At 40.3% G+C, this 21,979-nt stretch overlaps 1 protein-coding gene across 4 annotated transcripts in view; it reads left to right on the top strand.

Annotated features, from left to right (window-relative positions):
* The window catches only part of ATP8A1 (ATPase phospholipid transporting 8A1), a 222,317-nt gene that overhangs the window by 133,401 nt on the left and 66,937 nt on the right, over positions 1-21,979 (top strand). For all 4 annotated transcript variants that reach the window (XM_027597680.2, XM_027597679.2, XM_027597681.2 and 1 more), the window contains 2 exons: positions 1,869-1,933; positions 20,013-20,185. In XM_027597680.2, coding sequence (XP_027453481.1) covers positions 1,869-1,933; positions 20,013-20,185 — 238 coding nt within the window. The remainder of the gene's footprint in view (positions 1-1,868; positions 1,934-20,012; positions 20,186-21,979) is intronic.

Here is a 21,979-nt window from a genome sequence, read left to right as displayed (position 1 = left end):
AAAAGACACTAGCTAGTAGAAGTATAAATCTATAAGCCACACAAACAGTTAATTTTGATTATAAAAATTATCACTGGTGTTAGAGACAAATGGAAAGACGATGTACAAGAATACAAAATGCTTTAGAGTTGGGAGACCTGAAAGACAAAACAGAAAACATGACTACAGATAGGAGACTATATGGTGACAAAGAGTGATATCTGAAGAAAACTAAGTGATCCTGAAAATAGTTCAGGGCGTGTAGCCATTTTGACCATTCCTGTGAAGAGTACGGTGGTGGTTTCTGGTAACATTTAAGTTTTAGAGTCTTGGGTCATAATCTTTGGGGCCTTTTCCTAGAATAAAATAGATTCATTCATACGGTATATGGTTATGGTGCATTGCACAGAAGGATTCAGTTTTAAATCAGGAGGTCAAGAAGAACTCACTGAGATGGAGACGTTTGAGAAACAACCTGAGAGAGGAGAGGGAGGGAGCTTGTCATTTAGATGATCAGAGAAAGCTGTCTTCTGTTCTGGAAAGGGCAGAAATGCCAAGAGGGAGAGTAGGAGAAAAGGCCAGCAGCGTAACAGCCTCGGTTGGATGAGGCCTCCCAGGCCCTTGTGAGGGCTTTGCATTTAGTCTGAGTGAGATGGGAAGCCACGGGCTGGTTCTGAGCAGAGGAGAGACGTGGACTGACTTTGCTGTGAAAACAATCACTCTGGCCGCTAGCCTGGCTGAGCATGGATTGGAAGGGAAGCCCGTGTGGAAGCAGGGAGACCAGTGAAGAGGCTCTTGCATTAATCCAGGTGAGGCATGGTGGTGACTTGGACCTGGGTGGTAACAGTGAAGCTGGTGAGAAATGGTTGGAACAGGTATATATTTTAAAGATGGAGCCCACAGGATTGGCCAATAGATTAGATGTAGGGCATGAGAGAAAGAAAGGACTCAGGCATAACCCCAAGGACTTTTAGCCATAGTGACTGAAGGATGGAGTTGCCATTAACCAAAATGAGGAAGACTGAGGAGAAACAGGTTTTCTGGGAGGAGATAGAGAGTCTGGTTTTGGATCTGTTGAGTTTGAGTTGCCTGTTTTGTACCTCAGCGTCTGCTGTTACACGGGCGCTGGAATGTGAGAGGCTGGAGTTTAGGAAAGAGCTCTAAGTGGGAGATCTGAGTTCCAGAATGGTCAGTGTTTAGATGGTATCTAAAACCATTGTATCAAATGAGCTCACAAAAGGAGTAAGTATCAATGATACTAGTTTACGTGCGATGGTCATGTTTTAAACACCAGTCAGCGGGGCTTGCTTGTTTTCTCCAGCCATGTTCAGCTATACACAGATGGGTCCAGAGGAGGCAGAGTTGGTTACACCAGTGGGTGATTTTGCCCTGCAGCAGGTACAGCAAAGCAAGAAAGGACCAGACCGTGGAGGACATGAACACAGTCCAAAGGCAGGGAGATGGTGGTGCGATCAGTGGTCCAAAAGATAGGTGAGTGCAGATAAGATAGATCTGCACCTTCTCCGGAAACAACCATCAGCCCATCTTCTATTCCTCACGTTGGTCATCGTGAAGGATATTCAGTATAAATTTGTTGGTTTTCAGGACAATGAGAATCATTACCACTTTCTCTTTCCCTACTTGTTTATCAAGACAGCCTTAACACACCAAATGTTATCCTTGTGTCCTTCCTGTAATAAGAGCATTTCTTTAACTTCCTACAAACCTGGAAACAGGTGACTGTCATCAAGTCCTAATAAAATAGATAAAACCTTTATTTTATCTAATAAAATTTAGATGTTTTTATAGTGTTATCACTTTAACATCTTCACTACTTTTCTCTAGAGAAATGAATGATATCAATTAATCTACTCTATGTTTGGACATAGGACACTCCTGCAAACTTTTGAGGAAGAACATGGGAATGATTGTTATAAATGAAGGCTCTCTTGATGTAAGTAAAATTATCCTTCTAAAAAAAAAATCCTTTAATAACTTAATGATCTTGTAGTATTTTATTTTATATCCAAATAGCTGTGGAAATATTTGATCTTCCTCAGGTTAAAAGATACTTCTCACTCTTGTTCTGCTATAACATAATGTATACTCTTCTGAACCACATCGAGGTAAATAGATTCCAGCTTTGTGTCCGCGACAGCTAAAACAAGTTGCTAAATGATTTGCTTGATGGTGTGAGACAAAACTGCTTTACAAAAGCATTATGTCAGGAGGTTATGAATGACTGCGGTTGTTCATATCTACATGGGAATTTTTTTTTAATTTTTTTAAAGATTGTATTTATTCATCTGAGAGAGAGAGAGAGCGAGCATAAGCGGGGGATGAGGAGAAACAGAGGGAGAGGGAGAAACAGACTCCCCATTGACCGGGGAACCTGATGTGGGGCTCCATCCCCGGGATCATGATCCAAGCCAAAGACAGACGTTTAACCGACTGAGCCACGCAGGCACTCCCTCCCTGGGAATTTTGTATATTAAACATTTAATATCTGGGGCGCCTGGGTGGCTCAGTCGTTAAGCGTCTGCCTTCGGCTCAGGTCATGATCCCAGGGTCCTGGGATGGAGCCCCACGTCGGGCTCCCTGCTCAGTGGGAAGCCTGCTTCTCCCTCTCCCACACCCCCTGCTTGTGTTCCCTCTCTCGCTGTCTCTCTGCCAAATAAATGAATAAAATCTTTTAAATAAATAAATAAAACATTTAATATCTGCTTTAGCTTCCAGGGTTAATATATATTTTGTTTCTTTAAAAAAAACCTGCAGAATCTATTAAACAGCATGAATTCACCATTTCTTACAGGAAAGTCATGCTGTTTTTTTAATGTCCTAACTTCTGGGCTGAAATACAGATTCCTAGGACGTCCTTTATTCATGGCTGTGATCACATGAAGTTATATTTGGGAAAGAGGGAAAGATTTGTTATGTTTTCAGTGTCCAATAGAAGTTAAGCAAAAAAAAAATATATATATATATATGCAGGTCAAATGACCTGTAAGAATTTTAAAGTAAAGGCGACCGTTTGTAACTTAAGGTGGAAGACAGAGCAGGGGAGTGACTATACAACTGCTTAAAATAGTCATGGTGACGCAAAGAGCAGAGCTGAGAAGAACCTATTAGTAAGGATGTGGGCGAAGTGGTGGGGCCAAGTGCGTAGAAGGAATGGTAAAGAGGCAAATGTTTAGAAGTCAGGGGGAGAACAGAAATTACATCTGAGAAGTGTTTGATTTCTGATCTTTGGATTGGAATGATGATCTCTTCCTTATCTGTCCTCAAAACAATCCTTGTGATCGCTTTCCCTTTCTTGTGAAACCTTCGAGAAATGTGTAGTCTAAAGAATAATGCATGATTTTGAAACCATGAAAGTTGGTCACATCTTTCGTAATAAGTACAGTTTGTGAACCGTGCTTTATTTTAAGATTTTATTTATTTATTTATTTGACAGAGCACAAGCAGGGGGAGCAGCAGAAGGAGAGGGAGAAGCAGGCTCCCCACTGAGCAGGGAGACTGGTGTGGGGCTCAGTTCCAGGACCCTGGGATCATGACCTGGGTCAAAGGCAGACGCTTAACCAACTGAACCACCCAGGTGCCCTGTGAACCATGCTTTAATCCTAAAAACACAAACCAAAAAAACAAACAAAAAATCCCAGCCTGTGGTTGGAAGACTTTCCTTTTTATTTATTCATCTAGTAGGCCTCTGCTAGCCCCGAGAACACACCACTAAGCAAGCATTCACTGGACTCTGCCCCTTTTAGCTCACAGTGTCGCCGTTCCCTACCCCCATATTGTTAATTTTTGGTTTGTTCAAGTTACGATGTTGTGAAAAATTATAACTGTGATAGCCCTGCCCTTCAAAAGCTTACAGATGACAAGGGAAGTAAAATGCATACAAGTAACAGTACAAAACAGATGTGTAAATAAGGTAGCTGTCTTGCTATGAAAATATTGTGAAGCTTAGGGAAGTATTTAAAGTAAGTGGCATTTAGTTAGGTAGAGGTGAGAAGTTGAGTAATGGAGGAATACTTGAAGCAGAAAGTTTATGCAAGTAAGTTCAAGGTATATTTGGGGCATAAAAGAGCAACATTGAACTTGAACACAAGGTCATAATTTTTTTAAGCATTCTTCGTTTGAATAAGTGTAGGCACATAAGGTAAAATGCAAGTTACAGAAAGGGATAAGTACAAGTGTTAAAAAGTGAATCCCCCATCCTCACACCCAAGCTACCCAGTTTATCTCCCTAGGAACGGCCACCAGTTCCAGTTTCCAAGTGTTCATCCAGAGATATTCTGCCATATCTATGCACACATACTTTGTTATTGAACATAAATTATACCATTCTATCCACACTGCTTTATACTTTGTTTTTCTCAATATTACCATAGCAATTGCTCTGTGGTAGGATAGATGAGCTACCTAATTCTTTAATCATGGCGCAGTGTTTATGGGGAAACTGTAAAGAAATGACAGAGGGCTTAAACCTGGAACGGTCGGGGCGCCTGGCTGGCTCAGTTGGTTAAGCGACTGCCTTCGGCTCAGGTCATGATCCTGGAGGCCCCGGGATCGCGTCCCACATCTGGCTCCCTGCTCAGCAGGGAGTCTGCTTCTCCCTCTGGCCCTCTTCCCTCTCGTGCTCTCTATCTCTCCTTCTCTCTCTCTCTAATAAATAAATTTAAAAAAAATTTAAAAAAAAAAAAAAAAAACCTGGAAAGGTGGTCTCAGATCAACTGGGGAATGCTGGGCCAGGTTTGAGAATTCGCTTCCCCAGGCAAGGGAAACCACTTCATCAGCCTCTTCAAAGAGGTAAGATGTGTAGAAGGAACTGTCCACAGACAAGTGTGGAAGGACAGGGAGGTGTGGGGTACCGGCAACGGACCAGGATCACAGGTAGGTAACAGAGAATGGGAGCACCAGTGCCGGCGATGTGGTGTGAGAGAAATTCAGGGAGACTTATCCCACGTGATCCCTGCAGTGGTTCCAAAACTGGGTTGCAGTTGTTCACAACATTGAAGAAACCTCCGTGGAAGCATTCCCTTAGTCCTGAGACGTTTAGGCCTGTGTCAGCAACATGGGTTACAGGTAATAGATGCTTTTTTCTGACGCTTGAAAGAGGTCAGGAGTAAGACCTGTGAGGTTGACACAAACGCGTGACAAGCCATGCTTCATCTGACACGTGATCCTTTCTGTCTGCGTGTAAGCTTTCACCTCGTGGAGGGTGTGATAGCAATGCTTCTTTTGTTTTCATCTGTTTCATAATTTTTCTCCAACTGGGATACACATGTTCTGTATGTGTTCTGAGTATCGAGTGAGATAAATAGTACTCTCAAGGGAAAAAAAGAAAAGTGAAATGCCAAAAATATTCAGTGCACTGCATCATGATTGTTAGGACAACGGCATGTATTTTCATTTTGAAGGTTTCAGGGCGGTAACTCATAAGTGATAAACACCCAAAGGGTCCCTGCATTACCTATTTCTACTGGACTAAACACAGGTAGGACTCCCAAGGGAATAGTCCATTTCAGTGAAAGCAGGATGCGCGTCTGTCTGTTTTGGTTAACGATTCTCTATCAGTGCCCAGCAAATTGCGCACCACACGATAAGTACTCCAGAAGTATTTGAGAATTAAGTCACTGAGTAATGATAAATTAAGGGTTTCCCTTTAAAAAAAAAAAAAAAAAAGTTGTGTATCCGTTTTAAATTCAGCAGTAATTGCTCTTATCTGGTATTTGAAGAGCAGTTAGAAAGATCCTTAGCAATTCAAGTGACCGCGAGGTGTGGAAGATCATAGGCAAATCCTGGCTGAATGGATTAATGCTAATTTATCCAGCTCTGCACTGCCATGCATTCTCTCGCTGCCGTCTGGGGAAGGTTTTTCTCCCAGGGAGTTAAGTGGTGACTTTACAAATCTGGCTGTTTGGGGTCAGACCCGCTGTGGTGCACTCATTTGCTTCTCAGCAGGAAAGGAAACATCACTTTGCATAGCTCCTTCAGATCCTGTGTCATAAAATCCACAGCTAAGATTTCAAGCAAATCATTAGATGGGCTAGAACGCCTGTAGATGAACCATTATTTATTTTTCATTGTCATGGGAAAGAAAAGCACCCTCTGTGTCCAAATTGTACTGATTATGATAAAATACGGGATTGCCATTCCATGAGCACAAAGAAATAATTAACATTTAGGTAATAAACTTAGTAGGAACATAGTATTCTAGGAAATAATGTAATAGAAAATAGACTGTGGGTGTGTGTTTCATCAAGGGACAGTTTTAATGAGCATGCTCAAATTATTCCGTGAAATGGTACAGTTCTGCCCTATTCTGAAAGTGGGACCCTGGGCAAATTGAAATTAGGTAACTTCTCTGAGCCAGTTTTGCTGCCTATAAAGGGAGGAGAATGTTACCCTTGGCAGAGAACTGGTATGGTTACTATAGGGCACGGCACATAGAAGAAAAAGATGGTATAAAATTTTGTGGAAAAATAGTATTTAGCAGCTTGCAAGTTGTTCTGCGTAATGGTCATTTTCATTACAAAAGATATATGATTTCCCCATCTTCTAATTTTTTTCTAAGCAAGATACAAGTGTAGATCTTCTTTTGCATAAGTGATGCATATCGCTTGAACTGTGCAAATTTTCTGCCAAGATATTCCTAATACTGTTAACATTTTAAAGCGGAATCTCTCTTTTTTATGTTGAACTTGTCCAAGTAAAATATTATATTTGAGGCTCTTCAGTTTCCAAACAGAAAAACCTTTCACCTGGCAATCACAGTAATAGAAATTTTTGTGCTCATGTCAAAAAAAAAAAAAAAAAAAATGTTATTTGGCTTTCTAAATTTTCTCATTTTGAGAAAATTATCCTTCTTGAAAAATTTAATGGCTGTTCAGCATTGTTTAAAACCTTTAAGTAAACATATAAAACCAAACCACAGTTGAGAATACAGAATGAAAGTCTTGCTGCACAGCTCTGATACGAAATCTAACCAGCATTTCTGCCTCTGCCCATTCCTGGCTTCCTTCATAGCAAGAGTAACATCCGCTGCTAACATGCTGTCCAGAACACAGAGGGCGTTGACACCCAGTCACCTACCAACTATTGTCTAATATTGACAGTGTCCGCAAAAGAGTTTCTTAGAAAGCTTGATCATGTTTTTCTCCGAGTTTAGGAAATAAGAATTTCAGAGATAAGCACCATTAAGAATCATCTAAAGTTGATCAGAATCTATTAGATATTTGTAATAAATTGATCATTTAGGTAATTTGTATAATTTTGTGTGCTACCTTGAACCACTTTATTAGTTCTGATTATGTTCTTGGTAAGAGACATTTCCTTAAGGGTCTGCAAAGGCAAGCATTTCAAATTTCTGGCCCAAAGGGTACATGGCACTTCTTCCGTAATTCCTCAGCAATGCCTAGGAAGTAGCCCACAGACTTCTCGGAAACCCCTTCCACTCAGTGACCTGGATCTGAGGGATTCTTCTAACATCTCTTTCATATCTTTAGTTTGTCATGATTTGTTCAAAATCTGTCTGCTAAAACTGGAAAAGTCTAAAAATGTGAGCTAAGAACTAGGGAATCTCAATCTGTCTTTAGCAACCAGTGTCTAATTAAGGCCTTTCAAAATGTACGAAAAGCTCTCTACATCCTGATTCCACTACCCTCATCTGTCAAGTCGAGGGTGGATAGAAGAGACGATAATTTCTTAAGCCATTAACTCTGTGGGTGCCAGAACAATCTCCCTGAGTCTCTATACTATAGTCTCTACTATAGCGGAATATGCCTTTAACCTTGGTCTCTTTTATGTGGAGAGTTGTTGGATCTGTCCTGGGAGGCAGGACTGGATCTTAAATCCATTCTTACTGTTTTTCCTTCTCCTTTCTGGTCTGTCTGGTTTCCCTAGGACACAAAAAAAAAGGGCAGAGAAGAAAAATATTTACTATATATTTATTGAATCAACAGGAATGATGGTTAAATACGTATGTATGTAGAGAGCTTGGAGAAATAAATTTCCTGCGCTCAAAGTCAAAAGGCTTCCAGTGTTTACAAGTTTAACTCCTGAGAAGCCCTGCCTACCTCTCCTTCAGATCATCTGGGCAGTTTTTCTAGGTAGTCTCTGCGGCAACAGACATTCACATTCAGCCTAATTAGTAGGAGTCAGCACCTGATATATGGGAGGTAGGGAATGGATTCCAGAGGAAAAGGCAGCTTTCTGACTTTGTGTGAAAAGAGAGCCCTACTACCCCTACAGGGTTCTGTGCATTGCTGTTACAGTCATAAGAAAACACTAGCTTATGTTTATGAAGTGCTTATTTTTTGTACTAGGTACCAGACTAAGGACTTTATAGAAATGATGACACTTACACCTGAAAACATTAGTAGGCAGTTACTGTTATGCCCATTCTAAAGCTTCAACTTGACCTCTGGTGCTAACTGGCATTGGAGGATGTATTGAAGTCCTTGGATTCCGGGGTGTAAGCAAATAGATTGTTCTGGGCCTCAGCTGCCCGCTACTCTTATAAAACAAAAGTAGTAATAATGTCTATCTCTGGAGTACATTGTGAGGATTAAACAAAACAGTACCTTCTAAATACTTAGAGACAATAGCCAGCATGTAGTAAGCTTTAAAAAAAAAAAAAAAGGCCGTTATTATAATCATCATCATTATATTTCTTTTAGCATTATTATTCCCAAGGAGGGTGGTCCTCATTGCCAGCTGATATAAGAGGTGATATCTTTTTTTTAAAGAGGTGATTTTAAACAGCCACCCTTCTCATTACTTAAACTTCTCTGCCGAATTTGAGAATATGACCCCAAGCCAGCCCAGGTTTGATTATGGATACCAACGTTTTCCCTCACTGATGGATTTTATAGAAAATGAATTGTTAACCGCATGTGATACTAACAAGCATAAAAGTATATATTTTTCAACACCATGGTAAAATAAAGCCCTTTATGGGATTGTTCTTTTTTTTTTTTTTCCTAGCTGAATTTGATTTTCTAACACCATGTAAGCTTCAAATACCCCTTACAGGGCATTCATGACATAAATGGTGAGGTTGTCATCTGTATCCTTTTAAGCTTGACTTATATGCATTATGCCGACAAACCTCACTGTTTGGGGAACCAGCCACCGTGGAATGGCCTCTGAAAGAAATCCAGAATAAGCAAATTATTGACTTGACTCCAGAAAAGGAGGGAGAGAAAAAAGACGTGGGGCTACTTCAGGTTTTGTCTTGATGTGTCCCACGAGTCCAATACAATACATTTTGTATTGCTTTGAAAAATAGTTTAGGCAGGTTTTAAACCTCACTGAATTTGCCTCCACTGCCAACATGGGAGCTGTAGGACTGTGAATTTTCTTTTACAATTAGCAAAGCTGTTTCAGCTTTTTGGCCTGAAAATGTTAAGATCTTAGTTTAACTTTTCAGGTGTTAATATATCCCTATCAGAAGCAAAGTTAGGTTTTTCTAATGTCCCACAGCAGGACAATTGTTCAAATGGTGTCCAGCACACTGCTTACTCCAAGTAGCTCTCAGCAAAGAAAGCCAACTTTGTTCCACGTGAAAGAAACGAGTTAGTAAAAAAAAAAAAAAGTAAACATTACAAAAAATGAAAATAGCGTATGAACAAATAATCTGTTCTCTTTTCCTCTGATTTAAGACACCGCCTGCCACAAACCCAGAGGATGTGGTTGAAAGAGTTCCATCAAACACAATTGTTTGGTCTCATAAAAACTCAATGTGCCCCCTTTCCTTAAACAAAATTCAGTCATCTTGGCTGGTGTGCAGAACCCTAAGTGAAGTTGTTCACAAATTCATAGTAATTCTGTTTTGAGAAATTCTTCCTACCCGCAAGCCTGAATATTCTTTATCTCTCTCTTCTCTCTTTTCTTTCTTCTTTTTTTCTTGGCTGAACATCTGAACTCCTCCAAGAGCCCCCTGAGTCCTAGAATTACAGATAAATGCTTCCTCGCCAGTCTATCTGCCCTCTCCCCAGAGCTTGTTGACGTTTCTGAGGGGAGCAGGCCTTGCCTTGTGGCTTCTTTGCATCTCTGCCACCCATTTCTTCTGATGAGTCATCATGCCATCAAATTGAGAGTTGAGAGGAAACCTACTGTGTGCCAGGCGTTTGTGTGTACCTGAGTCTTCACTCCCGTGGGGCTGGGGCTGTTTGTCTCGCTTACAGATAGAGACTTCGAGTTGACGCAGCCGGCGAGTGCAGAATCCTAAACTTCAACCTAGGTCGCTCTAAGTCCAAAACGATCCATTTTTCTTTTTTGTTTTTATTTATTTTTTTTTTAAAGATTTTATTTATTTGACAGAGACAGAGACAGCGAGAGCAGGAACACAAGCAGGGGGCGTGGGAGAGGGAGAAGCAGGCTTCCCGCTGAGCAGGGAGCCCGATGTGGGACTCCATCCCAGGATCCTGGGATCATGACCTGAGCTGAAGGCAGCCGCTTAAGGACTGAGCCAAATAACCATACCTTTTCCAGTAGCAGCAGAGACTCAGTCACAAAAGGAGGCTTTCTGGGAGGCACCCCCACATTTTCTACGTTGTCCCTCCCTCCTTTCCCACTCACCACCACGACTACAAAAGCAGCTGAGAGAGGGATGCCCTTCTGGAAAACGGTGGTGTTTGGGCATCTTGCATTTATTGGATTCAGGAAAGACTACATTTCATTTTACTACTACAACAATTGTACATAAGATTTTGTTGAATGTCCATGTGAAATAATGGAAAGGGCGTGCATTTGGGATTTGCCCTGAGAAAATACAGCCTTCTGCATTCCTAACACTAATTAATTCAAATCATTAGGAAAAGAGGGCCCAACGTTAGCTTTCTTTGTGAGGTAACAATTTCTCACAGGCCCCGGGTTTTTACATTCTCCAAACCGTTGATTTGGTAATTTGATTATTTTCAAAAAAAAAAAAAAAAACAAAAAACAAAAAACGGCTATATATTCTGAGCAGGCTCTTCCTGGCGGAATCGAAGGCAGTCTGAGAGACTGGATGTCTGCCGACCTAGTTCCTCTAGAATTCCTTCTTCTCAGCGTTTGGGTCCCTGCCGCCACCAGAGAATATTTAATATCAAGCTCAAAATAAGTGTTTAGGAGGCCTTCAGTGGTGGTTTAAAATAATTACCATGAGAGCTTTGGTGAAAGCCTTTATCCACAAAACTACTTAAATTATATAATTATATCCCCTATTTCACTCTTCCTTCCTTTCTCTGGATTTGTTTCTCTTTTGCTACGTGCCCCTACCCCAACACTGAAACATAGCCTTGGACCCAGATTCCACACTTCTCTGCCTCTCTCTCTAGTGTAGTCCAAGTGAGACTAGATGCCTCATGAGGAGTTATTTGCCTGATGGAACCTATCATAATCCCACATCCCAAACCTCTGCCCAGGGCCAAGAGCAATTTATCCAGCACTACAACTTGCCCTTCTTACCTTCCTCCATTTTGTAACCCTTGACCTTTCTGATGGCATGACCCTACTGGGAGATTGGACTGGTTCCTCAGTTACAGTGTTTTATACGTAACTCCCACCCTGGAAAGCCCATATCTATGTATCAGCAAAGCATGAGAATTTTTTTTTTGTCTTTTTCCCCTCTTCATTATATTTAGCAATATGTATTGATTAAATGCACTCCCTTGGCTGCCTTCCACTAAGCTGTTTTGGAGGACCTCTTTGACCATATGTTTTTAATGATTTCACCTTCTGTCTGCCCTTAATCCACTTTAGAAAAATTACTCTATGTTAGTTTGGTTCTACATGAATATATTTTTTAAGATTATGTTCCTGTATAGTCTGGGAGTTTAAAAACACCAAAGCTTTTTGGTCAAAAACTATGTCCAAGAAAGCTGGTGATCCTACTGGAATAAATACTAATGGACCAATTATGTATAAATGTAGTTTCTCTCTACGCTCAGGCATACATTTTTTACAACTTTCTGCCGCCTGCACTAGCCGATGGAAGAGTGGGTATGTGTGTTACACAGGCGCACATGGAATGTCCAGTGTTCCACTGAATCAATAACACATTGTCGAAAAACAAGTAATACCCGGCGGTTTATCCACATTGCTATTATGGGAGTCATAACTCACTCTTTTAAGAACTTGCTAACATTGTCCATACTTGATATGGTCATAATGTATTATTAAGAATGTCCTTGGAATGTTCTGTTAATTTGTAATTTTAGGGTGTGAACATTTGGAGAGTATAAAAGTAGAGAAAGAATGAAATGTTATTGGACCATAAATTTGTAAATACCTCATGGCTTAAATGAGGATGAGGTGGGGCCACAAACCTCAAAAACAGCAAAAAAAAATATGTGTTAGTTTAAGATTCTTATATATGTCCTCTTTTTTGACATTTTAAATTATAATGAGTTTTAAAAGGTAGATCTTAAGCAAGTTAGATATTCTCACACACACACACACACACACACACACACACACACACACCCAGTGAATATTTATTTTTCTGCTCTTAAAAACAATCAGTATCTGTGAAGTTAAGTTATGGTGTTGTATCTGAAGAACATGCCAGCAAAACATGGCCTCTGTGTTTTCTTTATCATTACTGATTTTAAACCCAGTATTTATGAAGTGCTCATTTGCATGTGCAATGCTATCACATGTAACTTTACATGTATATAATTTTACATTCTTTGTGGAAGCTTAAAGTCTAACATATACATTGATGTGGTCATCTATATAAAAAAAAAATAGAGAAAAACACCAAACCAGTTTATAACTTTCAAGTTATTTTCCACTCAAGAGTTGTGTCAGTTTGGAGACAGAAATTAAGAGAGAAAGAAAAGCAGTCTAGTCTAGTTATATAAATATGTATCTTCCCACCATGTACCAACAACTATATGCTGTATGAGAAGAGATAATGCTAACTTTTCTAGAGTTGAGGGGAAGACAGGTTTCCAGATTAGTGGGAGTAGCTGGTAGAGTTGAGTGTTAACAATCAAAAGGTGGGTTGAAATAAATTGCCAATGGGAGATTTCAAAAGGAAACTTAAAATTCTCTCCATGGTACCACTTGAATTGTACCACTGTTGTACAGTATTTGACACTGTACAGATCCTTCTTTATCAGATGTGGGTACCTCTGTTAAACCTAATGTCAGAAGATGGGAAAGAACTAGTCTTTCTTGGATGTCAGTTCTGAGCGAAGCACTGGGCAGGGCACTTGACTCACAAGTAAAGGAGTTATTTAGCCCACAGTAACCCTACAAAACAGATATTAACACAGCCTTATGAATGAGAAAATTTTGATTCCAAGAAGTTAAGTAACCTGCCTAAATAAAGATATCCATAAATAGCAGAGCAAGGCCATTCTGATGTATTATTGCCTCCTAGCTTCTGGGACGTTAGGTCTTTATGATGTGGCTTCTTCATCTGGCTTCAAATATTACCAGTGCCCAGAAGCATCGTGTGAACCTTCATGGCCACCCTTGACTTCTAACTTCAACAGTCCCACTTTTTTATAGCCACGCATTTGCACATTGTACATTGATGCCTGCTTCCTCTGCATTGATCGGTGACTTTGCACATCAGCTGACAAGTTCTGAAGAGCGATTTTACAGTGGCTCAGCCTCCAGTGAGTTAGCTTGTTTTAGCAGAGTCCCCATCTTCCGCAAAATTCCTGCAGGTGTCTTCCTGGAGCATTGTGTTGCATTTTGCCCTTTCTACGGAAAGTAAGTGAAAACAGACACCTGTGGGACTTACGCTAAAGTCAGAAGTAGAGGTTTCATAAACTTCAGTCCATCTGACAAGGATGAGAGTTGTGCGTCTCCCCAGAGTGATTTATCATTAGCCCCAATTGTATGCTTATTGCACTTAACTGGTGATGAACTCATGAAGGAAAAGAATAAATCCAAGAACAATGAAATACATTGTTAAATAACTGTGTCTGAAAGTCAAAGGGTAATTCAGAATCTTGATATATTAGTTTTTCCTTTCTGGGACTAGAATTTTCCTTAAAACAGATGTTTATCCTTTGACCCGCACCTATTATAACAGATTCACAGGAAGAAATACAAATGCCCAGTGCTTGTTTGTATTCAGACCCAAACACCAACATATAATTTGGAATAAATAAGTATCCCTCTTTCCTTTAACTCTTGCCATTTGTGCTTAGCCTTGCCGACGATACCGTTTGGGGTAGAGATAGGTGATCCTGTCACTGTAAGTCACCACAGCCTGGAGCAAGGTAGGGAAGCCACCACCGTTAGATGTTACATGTTTGATTACTTATCTGTAATCTTTACCTGGTCTCTGCTGGTTAGACTTGGCTAACTAGTCTTCTAGTCAGAGGCTAAAGGCTCTTATTTTCCTCTCCTTAGGGATTCGTCCAGGTTCTCTATGAGGGTGTTCCTTGGATATGTTCTCAAGTAAGACTACCTGTACTATAAATCTCTGAGAGGAATCAGGGGAAAAAAACAAAGGCTAGGAGCAGCAAAGGGCCATTTTTATGCAGGTGCTTTCTGCAACATGACATTGGGGGCCATCAAAAACATAGTTCTTAAGTGGCCTAACATATTCTTTGCACATCTGGCCTCTGGGTTCTTCAGACTATTCCAAGCATGGTTTTTGTCAAAATGAAAGTGACATGTTGCCTGCTGTGATACTTTCCAAACAAATCAGGGCTTTCAATTTATTTCACTATAAAATTGTGTCAGATTTCATTGTCTAGGATGCCCTATGTGGTTTTTATGAAAAAAGTCATGTAAAAGCAATGAAAAATATTGCCATAAAGCTCTAAGTCTCTGATTTCTTAAAGATTATTGTTTTATTTTATTTTATTGCAGGGTATTATATGAACATGTTACCTATTTGCCAGGCTACCCCTAAAGATTGAAATAGAACTCCATCTTAAGGCCTTCTGGTCAGAGGTATCTTCATGAGGAATTCTACTGACCTAATTATCTGCCAAGCACCTTTCTTTTTCTTTTCTAAAGATATTTCTTATAAACCAAATAAATATTGTTTATTTGGCCCACTGTTATGTAACCTGGCTTGATCCCAAGATCCTGGGGTCATGACCTGAGCCAAAGGCAGATGCTTAACCAATTGAGCCACCCAGGCACCCCAAAGCAAACAACTCTTAAATCTTGGGGTTGTAAATTTGAGCCCCACGTTGGGTGTAGAGATTACTTAAAAAAAAAAAAAAAAAGACTATCCAAGATGTACAGCAGTCTTATGGTCAGCAAAAACAGTCTTCAAAATGACCACAGAAGAAGCATTGTAACTTCCCACAAGGTATTCTGCAATCATTCATAATTTGCTTGCTATCTCATTACAACACTTTTGTTTCATTTCATCAGAGACCTCAGTCCCAAAGGGAAAGAGAGAGAGAAACAGATAAGCGACTATACATCATGCTCCATTGCAGAAGTATAAACAAGTATGTGGAAAATCCAAAAGATAGTAGTAGTCCTGTACCTGGAGGACTCAGGAGAAAGAGAGCCATGTTTGTCTATTTGTTCACTGTTGTTAGTGTGTAGTCTTAAAAGGGAAAAACAAATCATGACAATGGGGAGAATGAAGATGCAAGAGAAAAGTGGGGGAAACAGAGGCAAAAAAAAATCTCCATTCTTCCCCTCCCTCAAGAATTAGGGAGAAAGAAGTAAAGGGAAATTTTGAGGTTGAGGGAGGGAAGTTGAGGGAATTCTTCCTGGTATAAACGTTCTCAGTAAAGCAGGTATACGTTTGCTGAAGTGACAAGGGCTGAATTTGGAATCTTGAAGAGAAGAAAAGGTCTGGAGTAGCCTGTAGGAAACTGAAATCCACTGGGCGTGGATGAGAGTACGGATCAGTGGTCATGGGCAGCCATACAAGAGAAGAGAGCTGGAACAGAGCCCGTCCACATGGTGAGGTGGTTTTTTCCCTTCTGTGTTGTGGAGACTAAGAACCGAGGAGAATGTTGGTCGTGGCCTGAACTGTGAATTGGCAAGGCAGGAAACATGGCAGGAGGTCCAGGGACCAAGAGCCTCTAATGAGCACTCGGCTACGTGCAGGGCTGTGGGTAGGCAGAGTTGAGTTGAATGACCAACTGGAAGGTCCACATGGGATGCAGGTTAGGGAAGGCACAAACAAACCCCACTTTCCCTCCCTTACCTGGATGGCTGCCTGGTAAGGTACCTGGACCCCTGCCTTACCCCTCGCCTGTCTGGGTCCCCAGATTGCCTTTACTTCAGACCGTCTCTGATTAGGGCAACACATGTGACTTCTCTTTCAGCTCACAAATAAGACTGTGTAGAATAAGGAGATACAGAGCTTTTATTTTGTTCTACTCTATGGTCTTTTATCCTTTTTCTGATTTAGCTTCTCCTTTATATATTTTCACTTTCACATGTCACTAAGTTTAAACGTTTAAACATTTCCCCCTTCGGTAGCCAAAAAGAAAACAGAGCAACAGCTAATACAGTAATAAATTTATTTCTAGCTACAGGAGATAAGCTTCAATGCAATATGGCCATAAAGTATGGCTTCTAGGCTTAGGGGAGAAGCAATAAACCTTCATAAATAAAATAATTTTAAAATACTCCAGGCAGTATAAATAAGAGTAAAATATAACTTGTAACTGGCAACACACAGCCAACAACAGAGCTACTTACAAAAGAAAGCTATAAACTAAAATAAGAAAAGTTTTGCAGCTTTGTTGTTGTTGTTACCTTGCACTCTAGGTGGGCGGGCTGGAGAATTCACCAGCGGGGGGGGGGGGGGGGGGGGGGGCATTTTTGACCTCCCTTCTGAAATGTTACCTCTGTTACATTTCCTGACACCTTCTGATTTGCTGAAGACCTGTGATAATCACCAAGGAAACCCGGGGGAACTGAGGCTACAAATAAGAGCTCTCAACCAATTTCAAGGTGTCAGAGAACACCTTCAAAAGGAGAGAGAGTGGGGCGCACAGGACCATGTCCCAAGGGTGCACTTAATGCCGGAGCTTGCCCAGCTCAGGGGTCCCTTGACTTTCAGTCTTGTTCTGCCGCTGATCTTGAAAGAGGGGTGAAGTTCTCCTGAGGTCCATCTCAGCTTTCATTTGGGTTTTCAGCTCAGGAGTCGTGTGGGCAAAAGCATAAAAAATATAATGGCGTTTCAGTGAGGAGTGCCTTGGTTTGAAAGACTGTTGAGTCATGGATTATTCTCTAAAAAAATTAAGGAGCAAGCAAGAGAAGATCTCCCTCCTTCCTTCCTTCCTTCTCTCTCTCTCTCTCTCTCTCTCTCTCTCTCTCTCTCTCCACACACACACACACACACACACACACACACACACACACACAGTCATTCACTTACTCATATCAGAAGTAAGAACAGACAGGGAATCGGAGAGCCACCAGGAGGGTGAACTCAGAATTGATCTGTGCTCTCATTCGATACGTTGATAATTCCCAAGCATTTGTCATCTCAGGCACTGTGTTTGTTGCTGAAAAATGGGGGAACGTGTTCTCTCCCTTGGAGGAACTGAAGGCCTTTCTGGCCTAGAGTGAGTTATGCTTGGCCGCATGTAATGAGTCTGGGAGGGCTTGGCAGGTAAGCTTGGTTTAGAAGGTGATAGACTAACTCTGCAGGGAAGGGGATTCCAGAGAGGGCAGAAAGAGGTCAAGATTGTGAAGGGAAATATGAATGAGAATTAGCTGGGCCTTGGGACGCCTGGGTGGCTCAGTCGTTAAGCGTCTGCCTTCGGCTCAGGTCATGATCCCAGGGTCCTGGAATCGAGTCCCACATCGGGCTCCTTGCTCAGTGAGGAGCCTGCTTCTCCCTCTCCCTCTACTGCTCCCCCTGCTCGTGCTCTCTCTCTCTCTGACAAATAAATAAATAAAAATATTTAAAAAAATAAAAATAAAATAAATATATTAAAAAAAAGAATTAGTTGGGCCTCGATTGTGGAGAGCTTTAATTGCCGTTCTAAAGAGTTGGGGCTTTCTTGTGTAAATGGTAGGAAGCCATAGACAAATTTTAGAGCAAGAAGAGCCATGGTTTGTGTTCTAAATTTGTTTTATAAAGAGAAATCTCTGTTGGCGGTAAAGACGAGATGAGAGACAGATGATGAGTGCTCTAGGGAAACAGCAGACGGACTGGTGTGGGCATTCCATTTATAATTTGCTGTGCCTGGTACTTTTCCTGGATTATGTAGAGAAAGACAAGCTAGCACAGAAATTTAATTCTGAGTTTGATTTCACCACATAGTGGCCAAGTGTTCGTGGGCAAGGAACTTCAGTCTGTCTCCTGTTTCTCATTGGCAGAATGGGGCTCACAGTGATGCCTCCCGCATAGGGTTGTAACATGTGTTAACTGAAAGGCACTGTATGCGTAGCCCTTAGAGCCATGCCTGGTACATGGTACGGGCTAAATATTTTATGTTACTTTTTTTTTATCAGTTCATTCATTTACTTGTTTGTTCATTTCATCTTTGCAAATTTGCTTTTAAGACAATCTAGAGTAATCTACTGTAAACTGTCATTAGTAGATTTCATTTGCAGAATTTTTCTAACATTTTCCCCTTCTTTTCTTAGGTGTTCTTGGGCCAAAATTTTTTAGCAGGAAATAGGAGGGTGAGGCCTATGAATTCAAACAGCTCTTTCCTCCCAGTGTAAAGTGTAAACAGAAAATTTTGCAAAGAACGCTGCTATATGGTGGTCCTCAGTGTCACTGTGGGTAATGGGGGCCAGGGGAGACATTAAGTGACGTTCCAGTATTAGGAAATTTGGGCAGGCTGACTTTATGGCACAACGTGGTTCTATTATTCTGATAAACAGATTCTGAAATTCCCGAACACAGTGTGAACCATATTTGAATATGAATGCTGAAACACCTTCAAAAATCTCCAATAAAAATTTTAATTACCTCTGCCTTTGCTTCCCTCTTCGTGAATGCAACTGAAGTTAACACTCTTAAATTGGAATAATAATTATATCTCCCATGTTTATAATAAAAATTATTACGTAAGTATTTTTATTATAGGTATATTTTATTATATAAATATATATACATACGTGTGTGTGTGTGTATATATATATATATATATATATATATGTTTGTATCTATTACATAAATAACTACAGATTCGGATATTAGCATTCAGAACAAAACTCCAGTAGGAGAGGAATCATTCCTTATGTTTCCCTGTGCAGAGCCAGTGTTCTGTCTCTCCAGTGTTTGGGCTTTTGTAAAACAGAAAGCTGGTCCCATTAGGTTATAGGAAGAGTCTACAGGATCTGGGGAGAACCCTAAATATCTTGCAACTTTTTGCCTTTGAATAACTGGGAAAGCAGTTCTTAATAGAGGGAGATAAATATAACCCCTCTGTGTAGTTGAGGTGAACAAAGGTCTCCTTGATACTGAATGTTTTTATTTTGCCTGAAAGTGAACTCTTCATTGATGGAAGGGGTTCTTCTATTTGATCCATCAAGATTACCAAGCCAGGTGTCCCCATCCCCAACTGAAGTACAGCATCATGAAATTATGATTGAAGTTTATAAAAACCAATTCATGAAGTGGCAAGAGATTACAGATACTGCATTTCCCTCTCTTGGTTACTGGGCATTAAGTTGCACTAGCATTGAGGAATTCTGAAAAAACACCCATAAGGTATTTAAATGATATTCTTCAACTTTTCCCCTGGATGCATGGCTAAGCAGTTTTGACTAGTTCATCAATTAGGACAATGTTATTGTTTTATAATAAGATAATTTACTGAAAATATTTTTGCAGGATTGTGATTGTGTGGTTAGAATAATGAGCAAAGCTCGCAGAGGAATCAGTGATTTGTAATCCCAACCCTGGTTGGCACAGGTGTGTGACTTTAATAGAGTAATTTACTTTTTCTGATAACATTTGTCCAATCTCCTTTGAGGGGCTTTTGTGAGAATAAAATGAGTAGAGTTATGTGAAAGCAATTTAAAGCATAAAAGCACTAAGAACAACTAAATGTAGTTGCTGAACATCCTTAAGACGTCTTAGTAGAACAAATGGAAGTAAATGTTGCGGGTGTTTTTGTTTGATTTTACAGGCAACGAGGGAAACTCTTAGTCGCCACTGCACTACCCTTGGTGATGCTCTTCGAAAAGAGAATGATTTTGCTCTTATAATTGATGGGAAAACCCTCAAGTATGCCTTAACTTTCGGAGTAAGACAGTATTTCCTGGACTTAGCTTTGTCATGCAAAGCTGTAATTTGCTGCAGGTAAGCTCTCCTTAATGTTGTCAGATTTCACTAAACAGCACCTCGATCCTCAGTTCTTGATTTGTAAACTTCCTTGAAGTTATTCTATCCAGAATTTGTCACTGTCAGGTTATTCTTTCACTCACTCAAGACTCAAGGTTCACAACATGGAATAGAATTTAGTAGCAGAGTTTTTTTTTTAGGTGAGTCCTACTGATCATGAGTAATGATTGTTCCTAATTTGAATCAGCAGGTTGTTGCCATCTCCTGTGTTCCAGTTGGGTTATTTCCCTCATTTCCATCTAGGGCTTTTTCTGTAACAGTTCTGTTTTCTGCACATCAGTCTTGGCTCCTGCTTGGAGGTCTTAACTTTAGGGAATGGCATGGCGGGAGGTGCTGAGTCATTTTCCTGAAAACTGTTTCTTGACTGTACATTCCTCTTTCCTGTAATTTATAATATTGCCCCATTTCCTAAATTAGAATCTGTTTTAAGTTATCCAGGCTTACTCCATAGAACTACATTTTTATAAACTATTTAGCTCTAGTCCTCCCTGAACTTCTCGTCAAAGAATCTTCCCTGTGTCTTTGTCGAAATTGTTCACACAGATCTTCCTAAAATTTCAAGTGTTTTCATGACTCTGCCCACTGTCTTCACTGTGAAACCTAAGGATTTTCCTCTTTGCCGTCAACTTACTGAGAGTCTTACCAGCTGGTCACGCTAGGTCTGTGGTGGTAACGTCTCCAGCTGCTTTCTCCCTCCCCAGGGAGATGAAATCTTAGCAGGGCTTCTGAAGAATTTCCCAGAATTTATTCTTTCAACATTGTTGTTAAAATTTTTTTATTTGCTTTTATTATTATCTTAAAAAATATATTTACTACTAAAAGAATATTTGCTTTTTGGACTTATTCATGGGCTGATTCACTTAATTCACTTATTCACTTAAATACCCTGTATATAATTTGTCTCCACGTTTATAAGCCGTGCCTTGTAGATATTTCCTAAATTTCCATTGGAACATACTGTGTGAAATATAATTTAAACCAGACTTAATAATTACCTTTTATAAAGCATCATTTCAACCTATAAAATTGTATCATACTCAGAATTAAAAGTTGCTTATTCCAGGAACCGTATTATTTTAGTCATTCATTTTTCTTCACTGTAGGATGTGTTAATAAACGTTACCATAGAGCTCTTGGAGAGCCTATTCTACACACATTTTTTTTTTATTTTTTTTTTATTTTTTTTTTTTTATTAAAGATTTTATTTATTTCTTTGAGAGAGAGAGAGAATGAGAGATAGAAAGCATGAGAGGGAAGAGGGTCAGAGGGAGAAGCAGACTCCCTGCTGAGCAGGAAGCCCGATGCGGGACTCGATCCCGGGACTCCAGGATCATGACCTGAGCCGAAGGCAGTCGCTTAACCAACTGAGCCACCCAGGCACCCACACATTTTTTTTTTAAAGATTTTATTTATTTTACAGAGGGAACACAAGCAGAGGGAGCTGCAGAGGGAGAGGGAGAAGCAGGCTCCCCGTTGAGCAGGGAGCCCGATGCAGGACTCGATCCCAGGACCCTGGGATCATGACCTGAGCCAAAGGCAGACGCTTAACCGACTGAGCCACCCAGGTGCCCCTGTACGACATATTTAATATCAGTAGTAATCAGGCTCTCTGCTTAATCATGAAGAAAGAATTGGAAATTATCTTGATGATCTCATTTGCACTTTGATATCATCAATATGCTTTTTTAAAATCTGCTTTTCCAGGGACTTTTCTTGATTCCTTGCTAATCTCTTGACCAAGTCTTAGGAACG

Source organism: Zalophus californianus, chromosome 2 (genome assembly GCF_009762305.2).
Source record: "Zalophus californianus isolate mZalCal1 chromosome 2, mZalCal1.pri.v2, whole genome shotgun sequence".
Lineage (NCBI taxonomy): Eukaryota > Metazoa > Chordata > Mammalia > Carnivora > Otariidae > Zalophus > Zalophus californianus.
The sequence above is the reverse complement of the archived record's forward strand: the minus strand, read 5'-3'. Positions and strand labels throughout refer to the sequence as shown.